Source organism: Vigna umbellata, chromosome 11 (genome assembly GCF_029865625.1).
Source record: "Vigna umbellata cultivar VRB3 chromosome 11, Vumbellata_1.0, whole genome shotgun sequence".
In the NCBI taxonomy this organism is placed as follows: Eukaryota; Viridiplantae; Streptophyta; class Magnoliopsida; order Fabales; family Fabaceae; genus Vigna; species Vigna umbellata.
Window position 1 is genome coordinate 1,128,214 of NC_142175.1, and position 20,533 is coordinate 1,148,746.

At 35.5% G+C, this 20,533-nt stretch overlaps 1 protein-coding gene across 2 annotated transcripts; it reads left to right on the forward strand.

Moving 5' to 3' along the window:
* Positions 1–1,878: 1,878 nt before the first annotated feature.
* On the forward strand, positions 1,879–16,230 carry LOC124831853 (uncharacterized). Of its 2 annotated transcripts, XM_088102061.1 has the most exons (7): positions 1,879–2,124; positions 2,206–2,379; positions 8,023–8,084; positions 8,197–8,456; positions 10,368–10,442; positions 10,558–10,620; positions 15,926–16,230. In XM_088102061.1, exons 2-7 carry the CDS (start codon positions 2,264–2,266, stop codon positions 15,968–15,970), a joined length of 621 nt encoding a protein of 206 aa, XP_087958187.1. In that variant the 5' UTR covers positions 1,879–2,124; positions 2,206–2,263; the 3' UTR covers positions 15,971–16,230. The 2 variants fall into 2 exon arrangements, with proteins under 2 accessions (XP_087958187.1, XP_087958186.1); XM_088102060.1 differs by having other exon boundaries at positions 1,879–2,379.
* Positions 16,231–20,533: the final 4,303 nt, after the last annotated feature.

Consider the following 20,533-nt stretch of genomic DNA (forward strand, 5'->3'; position numbering starts at 1 on the left):
TTTTACTTTAACACCATCAAGATCATGCATACATAATTCATCAAAGCAATTTGGACAATTAATTATCCTAACACATTGGAACAAATATAAGCCGAACAAAATTAACCAAACACATATGAATAAGACCGAACACTCTGTGTATGTTGGAGACCGAACGATTTCTCACTTCCCAAAGGATAGGACCGAACGATATATAATGGATAAAACTAAAGAATTGACCGAACACTATTAAGGACCAACCCCCAAGAAAAGACCAAACACTAATACAAGTACAAACACTGCCAAGACAATTACCCACCTAAGCCGAACACCCTTTAGCTTAGATCTAACACCTAATGCTTAGGTCAACACTAAAAATTTATAATAAATGTTAATCATCACTTATCACTACTAAGAGACCGAACGGTACAACAGTATGACCGATCGGTCATTAACCAATAAGAACTATAAGAATTCAAACGTAGTTAAAACCAAACACTCGAGTAAATCTGCATGGTCAACTAATGACTCTTAGCGATCGGTATAATTCCATAGAATACTGCAGACTTATGTTCAACACCTATCCTTAACCAAAACACAACATTCTTACCAACTTCTATATTTTTCCAAACTTGTATTATACTCTCTTCCCTGTCCAAATTTACTGACCCAAAATAGAAAAACCTATTCAAACCGATCTCTATACAGAAGATTTCAATCGTTCCCCAAGTTTCAGCCATATACAGAGTTTCAAACACAATTCAATCAAACATCCACTTATTCATTCATGCACACATCCAAACAGAAATGCCCAACACAGAAAAACATAATTAAATTACTAACTTCCCTTACCTCGAATAATCCAGAATATTCTACACTTCCACAATCCTATCTAACCCGCGAATAACTTCTAAGGCAACCTACAATTTCCGATCGGTGAAAAGGAACCAACCAGAAAATCAAAGACAGAAAAACAAATTCAGAGGAGTAGTTGATGAACACATGCAAGCTGAACAGTGCTTGCATGTAATAGAAAATGCATAAACCTCAAAGGAATAAGGAATTGAACTTACCAACTCCAACACAGCAACTTGATCGGTGAAAAGAAAAGTTCTTGACTCCAAGAAAGCTTAAGCACGACCTGGTTGATGATCAAATGAAGAAAAAGTGAGAACTTTTAAAGAGAATTTGTAGAGAGAAGAAGGAGAAAAGGAAAACTTGGAATCTGGAGAGAAGAAGTGCATGCAAAGAATGACACGAACTTTTGAAAAGTTCATTTATATACTACCGTCAAAAATTGATCGGTCCACTTAGATGCAGACACCTGTCTTCCCCACTTTCTTTGAATTTCACGGTTCTTACATATGGGAAATTAAAAATTGTTTTTTTAAACTTTAATACATTTTAATTCACATATTTTATTTTGTAAATAAATGAATGTAATGTTTTTAAAGTTACTTATGTTAAATTTTTACGTTAGGTTAACATTTAAATTGTTTATATTATATTTTTATTTCAATATCAATTAAAAAATGTATTTAACACATAAAATATTTAATATAAATTAATTCATTTTTTTAAACTTAAGAATTAAAATATATTAAAATTGAAAAGAATAAATTTCAATTCCACATTCAAGTATTAAAATTATATTTAATCTTTAATATTACTATATTAAAATATAAAACTAAGAAGAGCATTAGTTCACAACTAAAACCTTCTTAATCCTATATTAAATTAGACCAACTAAATCCAGTTAAAATTTCAAGGTCCCATTTATCGATTGAGTTTTGGATGTCCAAACACAACTTTTACGCTTTTTCCGATACGCTGTCGTTTCCAATGTTTTCCCATGGGGGCGAAAAAACAAATAAGCTGAAATCTAGAGGACCCCTTTCAATCTTTCCTTCATTCCAAACAATTTTTATTTTCTCTCTGCGCAAAAACAAAACCTCTCTCACCAGAAAGACACAGACATTAAACTTTTACAATTCTTCCACCCTGAACCATTTTTCCTTCTCCTTTAAACTCCATTTTCCTCAGAAAATCCGTGCCATTGTTTTCCTTTCAGAATTCAACACCCTTTCGCGACGAACAAAAAGGGGTGTTAGGGTTTGCATTATCTGCCACGCCTTCCTCATTGCGGTACCCTGCACCTTCCTTACCGACCCTTGCGTCTATCACTCCCATTGTGTTTTACTCTCTCTCTCTCTGCTCCGAAATTAGGGTTGATAGGTTTGGTGCTGATTCTTCTTCCGATTTCGAACCGAGTGAATTGCGGAAAATGTACGCTGATCGCGTGGAGAATGGAGGGCGGAGGTCCGTGAAGGAACGCTTAAATGGGAATGGTATCAGTGGCCCTACTAGGCACCACCAACAGCGTCAAATCACCGGCAAGAGGTTTGCAATTCTTACTTCGTGTTTTTGAGATGATTTTCCATGCATTTTGCGAGGTTTTAAATTCGGTTGTGGTTTCGCCATGTATCTTGTTATTGCGGACAAATGTGGCTGATTTGGCTTCAATTGTGGTGGTGTAGACACTGGTGGCCACCTTTGTGATTTTGGTGCATGTAGAGATTATAAAATTCCCGTTGTTGATTGAACTTGTTTCAGAAAAGATCATGGGTTGGATTGGTATGGTATAACTATATAGTCATTGGAAACATAATTGATTATGGTGTTAATATTTTCATTTATATTTACAATTTTTTATTAATAATAAATAGAATTAAATTATGGGAAATATATACCACATTTCACTCATTCTTACTCTCTTTTTATTTGATTCAAGACAACTCTTTTTCAATTTTCTTTCTCTTTATTTTTTCCTTTTCCACACCCTCACTGTCCATCACCCATCCAGAAAAAGCATGAAATACTATGATCAGAAATGTTATTCTATATACAAACTAGGGTGTATGATCAGTTTTGGTTCTTTTTGCCACCCTGAGTTAATGAGGGGCAAGTGTGCTAATTCTTATAGCTGCTGATCATCCAGTTATTTCCGTCATATTTGTCAGTCTTTAACAGCTACCTATGATGTAACTATGAAAATAAGAGTTCTACATTGAGTTCATTTGATGAATGTAAATTACGCAGATCACATGGAACACTCTTTTCATGTTTGTCTAAATGGTTATTTTTGTAACAGTTAATAGAGAGGTTACCCAATAGCTCTTCCCTACTCAATTGCCTTCTTCCTCTCCCATACTCTCTGCTTTTATGCAATTTCTTCAATTGAATTCGTGTCTTCTTTACTTCTATGTTCTATGGAGTGTTATCGATAGCTGACTGTGGTAAATGCAGAAAGCTAAAAATTCTTTATATCGTATACAGTGGATAGTGCTGCAGTCTGAAGCTAAATGTTGGAATTGGCATAGTTGTTAGGAAAACAAATCTATTGTGTGTTTCAAAGTTTACGTTCATAATAGTAACTCATAATGGAAAGCAACTTAGTGGTTCAAAAAATTAAATTACATGAAAGTTAAAATAAGGTGCATAAAAATTGGCATAACGATAACTCCAAAGTTCAATTTTCCAGGACTAAATACTGATGAACACATTAAAAAGTAGCTATATATAAAAGACAAAATATATATTCATTCTTCTATACCTCTATTCATTGTTGGATCATACTGGATATCCTTATTTTTTTTCTCTTTGTGAATCCTAAAAGCAATGACTTCAAATCCTTTTAAGTTGCTTTATCATCAACTTTCAGCCACTAAGTTGTTAGAGCTTTACTATTCGGAGATGACAGAAAAATGCTGGAGGTGAATAAGCACTGATGAAGGAGTTGAGGAGTCCTTACCTTACCTGAATAGTTGTTTACATACTTGAATAAATGTAATGAAGTAAAACAGTGTATGTTTCTTACACTGTTACAGTTTTACTATTGTATTTATAGAATACAAAAAGGCATAATACAACGGGGCAAGACAACTCCCTTAAACCCTAACCTAAAGTTGGGTTCCCATAGATGAATAATAAAACAAAAAAAATTATATTTCAACACCCCCCTCTAGTTGAAGCATATAGATCATATGCACCAAGTTTGGAACATATAAATTGAATTCTAGACCCCCTTAGAGATTTAGTCATAATGTCTTCTACTGTAGTCTGAGTCTTTCTTATATAAGAGACCATCTCATGATTGATTTGTTTGAGTGAGGCTAATCTTTGAGTTGCATCAAAGAGATGTTGAATATCACTAGCAAAAATGTATTGCGCCCTTTTCCAAAAGGAGAAGCATATCTTATAAGGTCTCAAAATTTCTAAGATGTCTTGCTCAACAGATTGCCATAAAATAAAATCCAGTTTCTGTCGTTGAGGTTTTTCTTTATTTGGAACACTAAAGACATCTTATTCTAGATGATTATGCTATGCTTGACTAAGAAACCATAACTCCACAGACGTGGACCAAGATAAGTAATTTATTTGGTTGAGCTTTGTAGTGGTAATTGTAGGAGTAACAGACAGAGAGGAAGCTTTTCCAGTAGGACAATCCATTCCAAAAAAACCTTAGCTTGGAGAGAAAACCCTAGAATTCCAAAAAAACCCTCGCTTTGAGAGGAAAACCTTAGGCGAAAGCTATTGCCACCAACACATAAGGACAAGGACAAAAATGTGTCTCGAGACTCCAATGAGATGAATGATAATGGTACGGTGTGATTTCGGCATCGAGAAGGCAGTGCGTGGCTGACACGCTTCTGAAGTTGGCTGATGGAAGATGGCACTTAATGGCACATTTGATGGATTTTGAAGGGGCGACCATCGGTTAAGGGTTGTGCTTCTCGAGGCACACCTAACCCTGACTTCGCCAAGGAGATAAATCGGTGACTGCGGTAGACAACAACAGCGAACGATGAACAAAAGATAACGACGCTGACGAAAGACAATGAAGATGAACTAGACGAGATGGTCTGGTGCTCGATACCAACTTGAATAAATGTAATGAAGTATAGCAATGTATGTTTCTTACACTATTGTATTTATAGAATACAAAAGGGCAAAATACAAAGGGGCAAGGCACTTGCCTTAAACCCTAACCCTAAAGTTGGGTTCCCATGAATTATAAAACAAAATAAAACATTACATTTCAACATACATAGAAGCTTCAAAGCTTCCATGTGAATTTGGGGAGTGGGGCACTAGGATGAGGAGGGGGGGGGGTTATGTGTAGGTGTGACAAGCACCCTAGCACCTTGGAATCTACTCTCAAAAGCTCACTATTAAGTTGGATAACCAACCATTTAAATACTTTATTGAGTATCCCACAATACTGAATGTGCAACATAGGTATCCCATAGGACCCAATTCCTTATCATAACAATGCTCTTATAAGCTGACCTCTTTGTGACCTTCTCTCAACTTACTGTTGGTCATAAGCCTCCACCAATTAGAACCCTTCATAAGCCCTTTCTTAGATATCAACAACCAATTTTCGTTCCATTTGATAATACTCACGTACTCAGGGAACCCAATCTTGAAAATGTTATTAAAGGGGCAAGAGAATAAGGTCGCAGTGGTAAGTGGCATAATTGATAATGTTATAAGATAAATGTGTGGTCATACAAGAAAAAAACAGGATACAAAAGGATTATGTATGAGGAGAGATTGGCATAGAAGAGTAGTTTATATTCTTTTTAGTTCTTTGAAGAGGAGAGGAGGCCAAAAAGGCACTAAAGGAAGTGGTAAAGAGAGATCTCATGGTATATGTTGAAATGTAATGTTTCTTTATTGTTATTATTTATGTATGGAAACCCAATTGTTAGGTTTGGGTTTTAGGAAGTGCCTAACCTTTTGTATTTTGAAAAAGTAAGAAACAAAGTGTTGTTGCTCAATCTAGTGTAGAAGCAGAATATCGATCTATAACTCTAACTACATGTGAACTTCTGTGGATTAAACAATTTCTTTAAGAGTTGAAATTTTGTGAAAATGAGCAGATGAAGTTGTACTGTGACAACCAAGCAGTCCTTCACATTGCCTCAAATCCAGTGTTTTATGAGAGAACAAACCATATTAAAATTGATTGTCATTTTGTTAGAAAGAAACTATTTTCTAGGATCTTATTACCGAGTTTATCAGCTCTAATGAACAACTCGCAGACATTCTGGCTAAACCTCTAAGGAGGCCTAGAATTCAATTTATATGTTCGAAGTTTGGTGCATATGATCTATATGCTCCAGTTTGAGGGAAAGTGTTGAAATGTAATGTTTCTTTATTATTATTATTATTATTATTATTTGTGTATGGAGGCCCAACTGTTAGGTTAGGGTTTTAGGAAGTGCTTGACCTTTTGTATTATGCACCTTTGTACTCTATAAATACAATAGTAAATTGTAATGAGGAAAAATACACGGCTTTACTTAATTCAAGTTCTTCAACTGTATATAAAAGGACTGAAGCTTTGTTCTTTTACTTGGCCAAATGACATCATGTGATGTATACATCACACCTCACGTAGAGAGATAGGACATTGTTGTTCCCTTCCCTTTGACCTCTTGCCCATGAGTCATAAAGCCACTGCCATTCCCTTTATTTTTTCTCATAGAACTTAGTAGTTTGTAGGAGGTATCTGTCACTAATCCCTTGAAAATCATAGATATCTGCTTAAGTGATACTGCAGTGCAGATTAAGAGTTGACCTAGTTACAAAATATTGGGTGAATTGACTATTTTTTCTTTTCTGGTATGATGTATTATTATATGTCTGACTTGTGTGAAGGATATTTCAAATGTATTTTTTTTTCTTTTTCACGTAAACATATTCAACCATGATGAACTTGTGCCTGAGATTGGGCATGTACAGGTTTAGTTCACTTGTGGTTTACTGTTTTGGTTGACTGCATTCTCTGTTGTATATATACTCAGAATATTACTTTTTTTTCTTCTGTTTACCTGATCGTTTGGCAAATAAAAGTTACATAAATTAGATTATTTGGCAAGTTTTACTATGCATTTAGGGTGCTTTATTGGATGCTCAGGTTGCATAGAAATAATTCCACATCATATGTTAGCATTGTAATTTCAAAGTTACAAGAATTGTAGTCAGAATTAACTATGGTTATATGGGAAGTTGAAACCAAGGATGAGAATAGTGCCAGGATAGTGCTTTAGTAGGGTGGACGGTCCTTGGCCGCAATGGACACCTGTATAGTGAAGCATTTCACTTTTGTGGTGGAGAGAGCTGCCAGAATAATAGCTGAATCAGGCAGCATAGCAGTGCTACAGCATCTTCTTTAAATTAGGTCTGGTAGGTAGTATATAGTCAGGTTGTTCTTAGTACAGCAAAAAAAAAAAAAGAGAATAATCTTAGTATAAAAGCTTTAATTCCGTTAGTTTTGTTTGAACTCTGTTAGTGGTTGGGTAATTGAGCACACATTTAGTCTTTAGTATCTGCTATTAAATGACCCACTTTTTTTCTGATCACACTTTGTCTCTCCCTTTTGGAGAATATGTTTGACTTTTGATTGACACAAAAGGCTGTTCTATCCGCATGGATGTATTTTAACTTTTATCATACATAAAGAGCTGTTTAGCTCCTGTACACAGCTGCTTCGTATCACTTTATAAGTATAATAAGTTGTTACCTCTTTAATTCATCTAGTACATGGTTATGTGAAGAGTTCTTGTTATATATTGAACATAAAAAAGTTTCTGAAAGCCCACCAGCACTACCCATAAAACCTATTTTGAAGACTTCTTTTTCAGAACATGCTCCATGTGGAGGTGTCCACAGCAACCAAGGGCTGCCCTGCTGAAGCACTATCTCGGGGCTATAGCGCACTATTGTCGTCCCTAATAAAAAAATACATAGAAGAGTGGTTGTCCCACTATATGCTTTAGTGTTTTTGGGATCAACCATTATTATCCAGGATATAAAACACTGATTTTCATTCATCTGCTGAGCATCTTCTTTTTCAGTGCACTTGATTGGGTACTGAAAATGCTTTATTTAGCATGCACATCAGTTGTTTGCATGTTTGTTGTGATTATAACTTAATGATATAATCAAAACTAATTTTTTCTTCTTAAATTACAGGTCGAGGCAAGATGATAAGTGGGAACATGATCTCTTTGATGATGATGAACCACGGATCACTAGTATGGATAAAGTTATTCTCATATAAGCAACTGTTTGTTGCTACTGTTGTTGGGTGCCAATAATTTTTTTTTATGGGTTTTGACTGTTTGTTATTGACTTGTGATTGTGAAGATCGCAAGGTTAGCGCTCAAGATCTACGCCTCAAGCTTCAAAGGAAAGGTCTTCAACCTGCATCTCAGAGTGGAAAGAGTTATGCTCCAAAGATGCGGGATCTTCGTGAAAGGCTATCAGGGACCATGACAGTACAACCTACCAATGTTGATCCGCCCAAATCAAAAACTGTTAAACCAAGCAGTAAAAGTGTTGGTGCTGAGGCCCCTGCAGCGCAGATCAAAAGGCCAGCTGACCCAGCTCCTAAAAGGTCACGGAAGGTATTATTCTTGTTATATAATGGCTTTAATTGTCAATTTGAACTTTTTGTTATATATGATGTTGGAAGTCCCACATCGACTAGAGATAAGGCCAAATTATAATATATAACACCTTACAAGCCGGTTTTGTGGGGTTGAGTTACGCTTAAAACCCACCTTCTAACATATGACAATGTCGGGTCATCACTTATTGATCACATTTGTATATCCCCTGTTAAACTGGTGATTTTCTAGAACATTTATTCTTGAAGAACTGATCTGGAATCTGTTCGAATTTCTTCCTGCAAAGTTCTTTGAGTAGGTACATGCATAGGTGGTCTCTAGTGTGTGCAACAAGACTGGATGGATGTAGAATATAAATATTCTTTAGAAAATTACTAGGAATAACAATCAAGTTCAGGTTACCATAAGACAACTTTATAATATTTCATTTATATAATATTAAAAAAGTATATATTATATACAAACTGATATTTTAACCATTTAATTTAGTGAAAATTAAGTTTATCCACATTTGATTATGATAGCCCAATTGATCGAACTTCTAAAATGTCATAATTTAAAAAATGGGAGACATCAATGAATTGAAATTACAGGACCTTCATCAGAGTAGTTTTGCGCATAATGAGGACTGATATATGCTGGTAAAAATATGGTACTGCTAGTAAGTTATAGTATTGTCGAGGACAACATTTGTTATAGTAGTGGTGTTGTTTGATATTTTCTGGTGAAAGGTAGCATTGATTTGACATTCAATGCACACTTTCTTGTTAGTTAATATATATATATATATATATATATATTAGATCGTGTGTTCTTGTACTATAATGGGGGATATGAATAATTTTCTTCAAATTTAATTCAACATACCAGTAGCTTCAGATGTTAAGCTTTTAGCTTGTGTTTGTGTTAGGGATGGAGAGTTTACGAGTGAAGGAATAAAACATTAAATGCCCAGGCAGTTAGGAAGAGCGGGGTTATTGGTTGTATAAATAGCAAATAATCAATTGTAGTGGGGGGTTGATTGTTTGATTGTAATCTAACAGGGTTTGTCATCCTGAGGAGGGAGGTTATGCTCCCAAACCCAGTCCTTGTAAAGAGATTCGTTTACGGTGAATAATAGCAAAACTCATTCTTTCATTTCTGTTTCTATCTTTTGAGTGTTTTCTTGTTAGGTTCCAAACCCAGGAACCTAACAGTTTGTTTATGGATGTTTACTGTAGTAGAGGATTGAAATGTGGGTGGGAGTGTTGATTGGATCAAGCAATTTTAAGAGATTTGGGCAGACTGATTTGCGGGGAAGAGGGGATGAGTTATCTTCGCTCCACAGCAGAGAATAGGGGAGAAAGACAGCACATATTATACAATTACATATTTGGTCCTGGAGCGTTTTCTCTTTTTCACAGTTGATGGCGTGTTACATATTTACGGAGTTAAAATTAATTAGTTTACAGGAGTTAAAATTTAAATTAGTTAAATGTAAATTAGTTAAAATTTTATTTTAGATTACTTTTATGATCAAGGATAAAATGGTAATCTTCCATTTTTATCAATTAAAACCTTTTTTTTAATCTATAAAACTCATCTCATCACTCACTAACTTTCATCTCAAATACCTTCATTTTTACCATCTTTCCTTTGATCCAAACAATTTCACTTTCACCTCTATTTCCCCTCAAATCCACTCCTCCAAATCCATCTTCCAACACAAATGCACCTTTAATTTACTTGTTGGTTGCCATTTTGTGTTTAATTTTGTTGTATTATGTAAATTTTTATTTTTCCTAATTTCTATGTTCATACTTCGCAAAGCTAAATCATTTTCCCCCAGATTTCTTTATGCAATCGTTAACTTTCTTTTAGTAAATAATGGGAAATTAGAAGATATAAATTCTGGTTCTTGTTTTGCAGGCTGATTCTTCAATTGATGACTTTTTGCTGTCCTTGGGTCTTGAAAAGTACATCATTACTTTTCAGGCTGAAGAAGTATGTTATACATCTTTTTAACTTTTTTCTACCATTAGAGAAAGTTCATTGCCATGATTGGTTTTTTATATGACCATCAAGATCTAATATTTCTGTGAAAAAAACTGTTTTTCAGGTTGATATGACAGCTCTCAATCATATGACTGATGAAGATCTCAAGGCTATGGGCATACCAATGGTATGCATTGAACTAGCCTTGGAATTTTGTACTTTTCATGCTTGTCTGTTTCCAATGGCCATGTCATGCAGTTCCATTGATAATGTGACTGATGTCAATGCCTGCTACTTGGAATGCATTCTATACTCTGCACTTTTTATGGATTTTTGTGTTAAATTGACCCTATTTATGTAAGCAACGTGCATTATTTTCTCAACTTTGGTAGTTAGGTTCATTTGAAATGGAGGGGTAACTGCACATGTGTAAGTGTATCCCTTCAAATAAGTAGCTGCTTTTGAATAAGACTAGGCATCTAGCTTCCATATGATGATGTTCATAGAAAGTAGACTTTGAACCTAATTGAACCTCACAAAGTTGGCTTCATTAGGTGGGGTGGGTACTCGTATATTATGATTTGAAGATTGTGCTTTCCTAAGAATCCACTTTTTTGTGATAGAAGTCAAGAAAATCCTCAGACACCAGTGTCGTGTGTCCCCAATGTGAGGCCAAGCAGAGAGCTGCAACTGCCATATGACAACTACAGAAAAACGCCAAGAAGCATGTCGTTTTGGGAGATCTGACTAATGTCCCAAATGCTGCCATAGTTTCAGTTTCAGAGATTAAAAAATGGAAAAAAAAAAAAGAAAATTCTGGTGGTGATGGTCATGTTTGTGGAAGTCGACTGGAGAAGTGAACTGCAAGTTGTGGACCTAATGTTTTGGATATATACAAGTTCCTTTTCGGAATGAAGGTTCTCTTCCTAGTATGAGATTATATTTATAAAGCCGTCTAAAATGTAGTCTTTTCTATTTCTTGTATTTAGCTTAAACTGGTGTGAGAGAGGTTTGCTCTGCTCCTATTCTATTGGTCTCAATCTTCTCTTGCGTTGTTTCTACTGTGTGCCATTGTCCTTTATCATCCACTGTCATAGATTTCTCTAGTGACCACCAAATTACAGTGTCTCTCCAGGAAACTGCCAACCCTACCAGTCTTGGAAATAGACTCTGCTCCACATGTCGCCACATGCTCACTTTCCATTTGTCGTTGCGTGTCACATGATGTCCACACGCCACCCTCCTCTCACCATAGCAACAATGTGCCTCCTTCATAGGGTTCATTAGACTTCTATGTTGTTCTAACCCGTAGTTCTCCTTTTCTGGCATGGTTGAAATGTTTTATAGGGTTTCTAATCAAAGCTAGGGTTTCCTATTCACTGTCTTTGTTGGTTGTTTCTTATGAAAATGTCTTTTGGACTTGCTATCTCCTTCTTTGGAACATTGACCATTATCTTTGAAAAGATGAATGGGAAAAGTTATCTCTCTTGGTATGCCTCAATTCAACTATGGTTCCTTTGCCAAGGTTTCCAATATCTCCTTGAGCAAGACGGGAGTAATGTGCCTCTTCTCAAGCTAAGCATTAGAAGCGAATTGATTTTCAGCTTTAATACCATATTAAGAAGTGAGTTCAAGCCTAACTCATCATCACAAAATCAACTTGTAAGCCTAACTCCAAAACCTGCCATCTTCTCAAGCTAAGCAGTAGAAGTGAATTGATTTTTAGCTTTGACACCATATTAAGAAGGTAGTTCAAGCCTAATTCATCATCACAAAATCAACTTGTAAGATAAGGTTTGCACCTTATATATTGTAAATGTTAAGAAGTGAAAGCCTAACTCATTCCCACAAAACCGGCTTGTAAGGTGAGGTTTGCACCCATTTATATACTCTAAATTGGCCTTATCTCTAGTCGATGTGAGACTTCCAACACACACCCCTCAAGTTGAGGTATATACATCTCGAGTGTGAGACTAGACTTTAATGGGTGATCCAATAACGGCCCGATAGCGGATGGAACAACATGCCCATCAAACAACAAATATTACTAGGATAGACTCTAATGACTCTGATACCATGTTAAGAAGTGAACTTTAAGTCTAATTCAATCCCACAAAATTGGCTTGTAAGGTGAGGTTTGTACTCACTTATATATTATAAATTGGCCTTATCTCTAGTCGATGTGGGACTTCCAACACACACTCCTCACGCCGAGGTATAGACATCATCACAAGCGTGAGACTAGACATTAATGGGTGGTCCGATAATGGCCCTATAGCGGGTGGAACATGTCCAACAAACAACAAATATAACTAATCGACGTGGAACTTCCAACCGTAAACAAGTTTTATCTCTAATTGATATGAGATTTCTAACAAGTACTAAAACAATTGATGGAAACTATAGCTCCTAAAATTAATAATTTTCTTTTCTACACCGAAAATGCCATATCTTTTTCTCCTGCAAGGGTAGTTGTAGTTGGCAATATTTGCCTGGTTTTGCTGCTTGCTTTTTTAGTGAATATCAAATTGGAGACATCCAATGTAAGTTGTTAGTCAGGAAGAGTCAGGTTGGAGTGTTAGCTCAATAATGCAGCTACACTGCCCTCTGCCCTCTACCCTCCATGTTTTTTGGCTCTAATGCTCTGTTCTTATTTTGCATTTAGTCAAAAGGCTAGTGTTGTTGGCAATTTTTACCTGGTTCTGTTGCCTGAAATTTTGGTAAATATCAAATTGGAGACATGCGATGTCAATTTGTGAAGTTCATGGCAAGCAAAGCAGGTAAAATCAGCTTAGTTGGATAGCTGGAATAATTATCAGTCAGAAATCAGCTTAGTTGGATAGCTGGAATAATTATCAGTCAGAAAGTTCATGGCAAGCAAAGCAGGTTATTGGGGACCCAAACTTTTTAAACTTGAAAAATGACATTTTGATGGAGACAATGCTTGTGCATCAAGGACAAAGCTGGGACAAGGGCATCAGAGCAAATTCAAGTCTCTGGTACATATGGGAAAAGTTGTGGCCAATGCATTTAGGTCGAAAAAGCATGTGTCTGGAAAAAGTGGAGGCTAGGCATTTGGGAAAAGCTGGGGCCATTCATTTTGAAAATTTGGGATCTCGACATCTAGGAAAAGTCAGGGCTAGTGAATCTGGGAAAAGCCAGGGTGATTGTAAATCCTATTTTCATGTAAATTCTATTGTTAGTGTCACACTTAATGTCCCATCAATAAAGCTCCACTTAGACAAGTCCATTATGGAACGTCCACTATTGTGTGATGATAGGTTCAGGGGGAAGTATATGTTAGAAGGAATAAGGGTAATAGACAGTTATAACGGTTTGTGAGGTGGGTTGTTGTAAACAGACTATTATATATAGTCTGTACAGGGGTTGTTTTCAGTAGTTTTTTGGAGAAAATTGTAAGTGAAAGGAAGGGAGAGACAGGTCCTCTCGAAAGACCTGGGATTTGTGTGTGTAACAGTCACTACATACAGACCAAGCTGTCTGGTTTTCATAGGAAGATCATTCAAGAACCTGTCTAGGAGTTCTTTTTAGTGTTAATAAAATCTGGGTACCTATAAATTGGTATTCAGAGCCTCTTTCCTGGTGCTGTGGTGGTTGTTGGGGGCATGGTGAATACAAGACTGGAGGCAATATTGGATGGGCTGGAGGTTCAGTTGTGGCTTCTTCAAAATGGAGGAAGTTGGACATTCCTGTTTTTGCAGGACATGAGGCTTATGGCTGGACTAACAAGTTAGAGAGGTATTTTCGGTTGAAAGGAGTCAATGAAGAGGAGAGGATGCAGGCTATTATGGTTGCCTTGGAGGGGAAAGCCCTAAATTGGTTTCAATGGTGGGAAACCTGCAATCCGAATCTCATGTGGGAGGCTTTCAAGGGGGTGGTGGTTTGCCTGTTTCAGCCAACAATGCTTCAAAATCTTTTTGAAGTATTGATTGGGCTATGCCAAACTGGGCTGGTGGGAGAATATATTGAACAGTTTGAACAATATGCTGGATTCTTGAAAGGAATACAAGATTATTTGATTGGCATATTCTTGAATGGTTTGAAGGAAGAAATAAAGGCTGAGGTTAAGTTGTATGAGCCCAAGAATCTTGTTGAGTTAATGATGAAGGTTCAAATGGTGGAAGAAAAGGTTAGAGTCATCACCGAAGGGGAATCTCTCACTGTGTAGCTTCAAAGTAACACCTACAGACAGTTGCCACCTACTCGTAGTTACTCAGAGGAAGGGGGAAATTCAGTTGGTTTTACCAACTTCAATAGAGGAAGTGGAGAGGGTAGTGGTTGTGTGAGCACCATTAATAGTTCTTTTGTTGGGTTTAGGGTTTAGAAAATTGTCCTAAGAAGAATTGCAAGATAAAAAGGGCTTATGCTTCAGGTGTGATGAGAAGTTTGGGCCTAATCATACTGGCAAAAATAAACAAGCTCCATATGCTGCTTATTTCGGAAGAGGAAATTCAGGAGTTAGGAGAATTTCCTCCATAAAGAATTTCCCGACTTTCACCTTGAGGATAAGGTGAATCTTCATGGAGTGGTATTGATAGGTTTGATACAATTTACAAAAGAAGGAAAAAAGAAGGTAGTTAGTACAGTTGAAAACACTCCCATCCATTGAAAACAGTTGGGAAGCTGTTACACTCATCAATACTGAGTTTCCTACTTTTTCACCTTGAGGACAAGGTGAAACTTCATGGAGGGGATATTGATAGCTTCAGGGGGGAGTATATGTTACAAGGGATAAGGGTAACATACAATTATAACTGTCAATGAGGTGGGTTGTTGTAAACAGACTACTATAGGGGTTGTTTTCAGTAGTTTTTTTGGAGAAAATTGTAAGTGAAAGGAAAGGAGAGACAGGATCTATCAAAGACCTGGGATTTGTGTGTACTAGTCACTAGATACAGACTAAACTGTCTGGTTTTCATAGGAAGATCATCCAAGAACCTGTCTTGGAGTTCTTAACACTATTAATAAAATCTGGGTACCTATCATGTGATGTACAGACTGAGTTCTGAAACCAGTTCTCATTTCTTTTATGCATTGCTTGGTAGTTTCCTTTTTATGGAATGAACTTTAAGCTTTGTTTCGATGAAGATTTTCAGAAGAAAGTGGTTCAAACTACGAGGGAAAAGATCATGAGTATAAAATAGATAGATTTTGAAGTTGTTTGGGTTGAGAGAAGTAAAAAAATAGGGAGAGAAAAATAATTGAGTTTATTGTTAAAACATATTTGCTCCAGAGAATATATTTACATTGTAAAAAATTTATAGGTGAGCAAATTATTGGTGTTTTGGTAAAAACTGGCTTTGCGGGAAGGATATAGTTTTTTAGTATTTACCTATGATAAATATTTGACTAATATCTTGGTGTTGTAACTCCATTCTTCCGTACCTTTTCTCTGTCAAGTATGCTCTTTTTTTTATTTGTAATTCCCATATTTAGTTAAACACATTATGGTTACACTTTGTTTTTTCCAGGGACCAAGAAAGAAGATACTTTTAGCATTGGAGTCGAAAGTCTGACATGTATCGGAAATTATTGATGTTCTTAGCTGGATAAACTTGTTTATGGACGGTGGTGGGTGATCAGGATCTAAAAACCAAGTGTAATAATAGCATAGGTCTTTGATTATTTTCCCCTTATTTTAGACATTAATGAAGATAGTTTTGGAGTTTATTACCCGGTCAACATCCTGAAACACTTTTAATTGTACCTAGTAATTAGTGGATTTGAGAATTCACCTTTTGAATCAATAGCTTTTGCCTCGAGGATGTTAATATGACCCATTTTTCAAAATTTGATGACCTTCTAAAGATAGGATCAGTGGAAGATGCTGATTTTCAATACCCCAAAATTGACACCAAAATGCTAATTCTGGTATGGATTTTATTAATTTGTCAGGTCATTACTTGTTCCAAATTATTTAAATTGCTGTTCGTGTGGGATTTATATCAGGGTTATAACATGGATAATTGGTGGCATCTTTTTTGCTTTATAGTTGAACTTTGAAAGACCGACTCTGCCGTGAAGTGTATATTGAAGTGTTCTTAATATTGACACCAAAATCATGATAGTCACACACCTCCACCCAATGGAAGTGTTCTAATATTGAAAAGTAAGATGAAAATATCTAACTTAAATGCACATTTGAAGGCATTTATGATTAAGACAAATCTTTTCTCTAATGACCTCAGCAGAAACAAAAGATAACCACTTTTATAACAACAAACAAAACCAAATGTTGAAACAAAAAACATCATATTTATATAATTAAAAATGGAGTTTGTTATCTTATGTAACTTCATATGAAATTTTAATTAACAAAAATATAGGAGATATGATTCTAAGTTTTAAAATTAAAAGTATTTAAATAATTTTTAATTTTTTTATTTTAAATTAAAAATAAAAATTATTAAAATATTTATGTGTTTTAGTAAGTTACATAATAAATTTCATAATAATAATGTAACATCCCAAAATATAAAGTAAAGCCATATAATAGGAACATCACATTCATAATACTACAGATCAGTTCTTACAAAATATAGAACGTACGGTTATGGCCGAACGGCCTTACAAAATAGCAAGGGTTTAAAATTGTACAAATATACAATCCTAGACCAAACTGTTTACAAAATACTTATACCGAACGGTCCTCTAAAATAATAAAACAGCAGATGGTCGAACGGTTCTACTGTTCGACCTTAACATCTACCTCTACCAAAATTTCTTCTTCTAGCGCCTCTTCCAGCAACGCTTCTCCATCTGCTCACATCCACACGGATGATCATTGCAACAGAAGGACAATCATCAAACGTACAAAACGGACAAGACAGGAAGTAGGGTAAGCTTATGTAATTCAATTCAAGTATCAACATAGATTTCACACAATTCAAATAAACGAGATAGTTCATTCACTTTTACATGCAAAGCCTAATACTAGACTCTGACTGTATGAATTATGTGTAGCTACGACGTTCGTGCACCCAGGTGATGTAGTAACTGGGATACCCTCAACAGCTGCCACCCGAGGTTAGTCCTATCTGTCCAAATTAACCATAAGGATTAGGACCTCCTACCATTCCCACACATGACTTACCCTTCTCTACGTGAGAACGAGTAATCACGGAATATCAGGATGAACCGCCAGCTTAGCGTGCCCACATTCATACTTTACCCATTTCCAATATCCATTCATGAGATATTCCTCCCCGGAATACTCTTTCATAATCAAAGTCATTTCATCCATATCATATTCTATCATCTTTCATCATTAAAACTTCAACTTAACCAATTTGAATAAAAATCCCGTAGGATACCAAATACCGAACGTTAGTCTTCAACCCCGAACGAGACCAAACACTTGGAGTGAGACCGAGAGGTCTCCAGTTCCAAAAATGATCAAAACCGAGAGAGTTACTATCGGGGTTGAGAAAAAAACCGATTACAATAATATTTCTCAAAGACTAATAGAATCGAACGTTATTTACAAGGTGAGCCAATTTAATGAATTGATTCATGAGAGTTTAGACCGAACGCCAATAAGCCTAGGCCGAGTACTAAGACTCTAGGCCGAACACCATAGAAACTGATACTGTAGGACATCGAATAATAATAAATGACGGAATTATATGAAGAAACCGAACGCTATAAATACTTAGCTTATTTATGAGTTTAACATCAAGGAGAACGACTGCTAGTCAAAGACCGAGCACTGTAGAGACCGAACGCTATTGAGTTTGGCCGAATGCTCTCATTTTAAAAATCATATTACTGAATCAAGGTCGAACCGCTTGGTTTAAGACCGAGCACCACTTAGTACGAGTACTTGGTGTAAGACCGAGCACTACTTAGTACGAGTACTTGGTGTAAGACCAAGCAGTACTTAGTACAAGTACTTGGTATAAGACCGAGCACTACTTAGTACGAGCGCTTGGTGTAAGACCAAGCACTACTTAGTACGAGCGCTTGGTGTAAGACTGAGTACTACTTAATTTATAACAGAATACAAGAAACAAATATCCTTGGTTGAACGCTTATATACAAATATTACTAAACGAAGACGCTCGGTCCTCAACTGGAATTCCATCCAAATGAAAGAATCCAGTTCCAACCGAGTCCACAAGAAAACCGAACGGTCAAAGACCATTCAGTGACGAACATAAATTTTCATATGGAATTTCATACTTAGAATTCTTTATATCACTTCATTTCTCAACATCTATCTCCATAAATTTTACATCCATATCATAGTAAATCTTCATACTTCATACAGTCAAAACATAGCAACAATCATATTCATTCAGCAATTCAACGAACATGCATCCATTCAAAACGAACATAAAAACAAACATAAAAATCAAATTATATAAGCTTCCCTTACCTCTAACATGACCGAACGCTTCCAGATATGGTTATTGGTTCCCCTCTATAAGTCCTTCTACCCTCAACGCTCAACAATTTCCAAAACTAAACCAAGTAAAAACCAAAACACTATCCAAACTACTCATTTTAGAAGGGTGATCAACACATGAAACCAGAACTTGGTTTGCTTGTCCAGGAAACCGCACGGCTGAGTGAAGAGAAGAACTTACCAGCTCAGATTCACAAACCGATCGGTTTAATCGAAAGCCCTTGATACCGGAAGAGTGGAAATGGTGCCTGAGTGATGATCGGAAGAAGACACGATGAGAATCTTTAGAGAGAAGTAAGAGCCTTTTAGAGAGAAGGAGGAGAGAATGGAAGTTTCAGAAATCTGGGGAAGAAGGGTGCATGCAGAAAGTGGCGTGAAATTTTGAAAACTTTGAGTTTTACTCCCACCCTCAAAGCCGAACGGCCACTCAGCCGCTCACACCTGCCTTCCACTATCTGATTTTCGGATCCCCTTCCTTGACACATGTAATCCACTAAGATGGGGTTTTGAGTGGATTTTAATGGGTCTGACAAATAATAATAATAATAAAATACAATCTTCTATTAATAATTGTAAAAATTTGACAAATATTATAATATAAAAAATATAAAAAACGATAAAAATGTGTTTAAATGAAAACCAAATATAAAAAGTAAACTTCTTTATTATTAGTACTTACAAGGGAAATTAATCTTTATATATAGTATATTCAACATAGTATTTAGAGTCTAATATTTTTTTAGGAAAAAAAATTTCATCGCTTGCACTTGTCAATGTCGACAATAGTGTCATTTATTGTCGTTGTCAAAGTTTCAATTTCATTCAGCAACAATTCAGAGCATTAAGGTCACCTCTATCAACTCTTTCAAGTTTGTCGTGCGTGTTCAAAGTGTCGAGGTCGCTCTTTTTTTCCCTCCTTCAAGTGTCTCGATTAGAGAATCTTGAATTTTTAGGATTTCTCTCTTTTATTCATCTACGGTTTCTTTCGCTGTCTCTTATGACCTCTCTTTTGTCATTGGTGTGTTTGACCTATCCATATATACTTGTTCTCATGTGACAAATATGACTTTGGTTAGTTTATCTATAATTGTCGTGGCTCTTCAATAGTGGTTTCTTTATCCACTAGATGTCAACAATGCATTTTTTAATGACGATTTACAAGAAGAGATTTATATGGAGTAATTTTCTAGATTTGTTGTTCAGGGGAGTCTTTTGTGTTGATATTTCCTTTTCTAATCTTTGTAAATCATTAACAATTTGGTATCACTTAAATATAAAAGTAGATATTTTTACTAAGTTTTTTATTGATTATATTAGTAACATGTACATATATTTTTATGTACTAATCTAAAAGAAAATGTTAGATATATTATATTATTAGATATCTTAAAATGATATTTTATTATCTTTATTTTTTATTTTTAGTTTATTTATTATTATTTTTTATTTGTATTTTGAATTTAACTTATATTCTTTTATTATAAATAAAGTATGTTATCTGCGTATTTAATATATAAATTATATCATATATTCTCAAAAGCTTGTTGATGAAAAACATCTCATATATGTTGGAAAAGCTTATTCTAGAAAACTTGTTAAGGAAGCTCGTTTCAAAAGATTTCTATAATAGGTAATATGAAATTCACCACTGAAATAAACCATTTAAAACAAT

Coding starts and splice junctions, on each gene's coding strand:
- LOC124831853 (XM_088102060.1), top strand. CDS start 2,264: ATGTACGCTGATCGCGTGGAGAATGGAGGGCGGAGGTCCGTGAAGGAA. Junction 2,380..8,022: donor CGTCAAATCACCGGCAAGAG/GTTTGCAATTCT, acceptor CTTAAATTACAG/GTCGAGGCAAGATGATAAGT. Junction 8,085..8,196: donor TGATGAACCACGGATCACTA/GTATGGATAAAG, acceptor GTGATTGTGAAG/ATCGCAAGGTTAGCGCTCAA.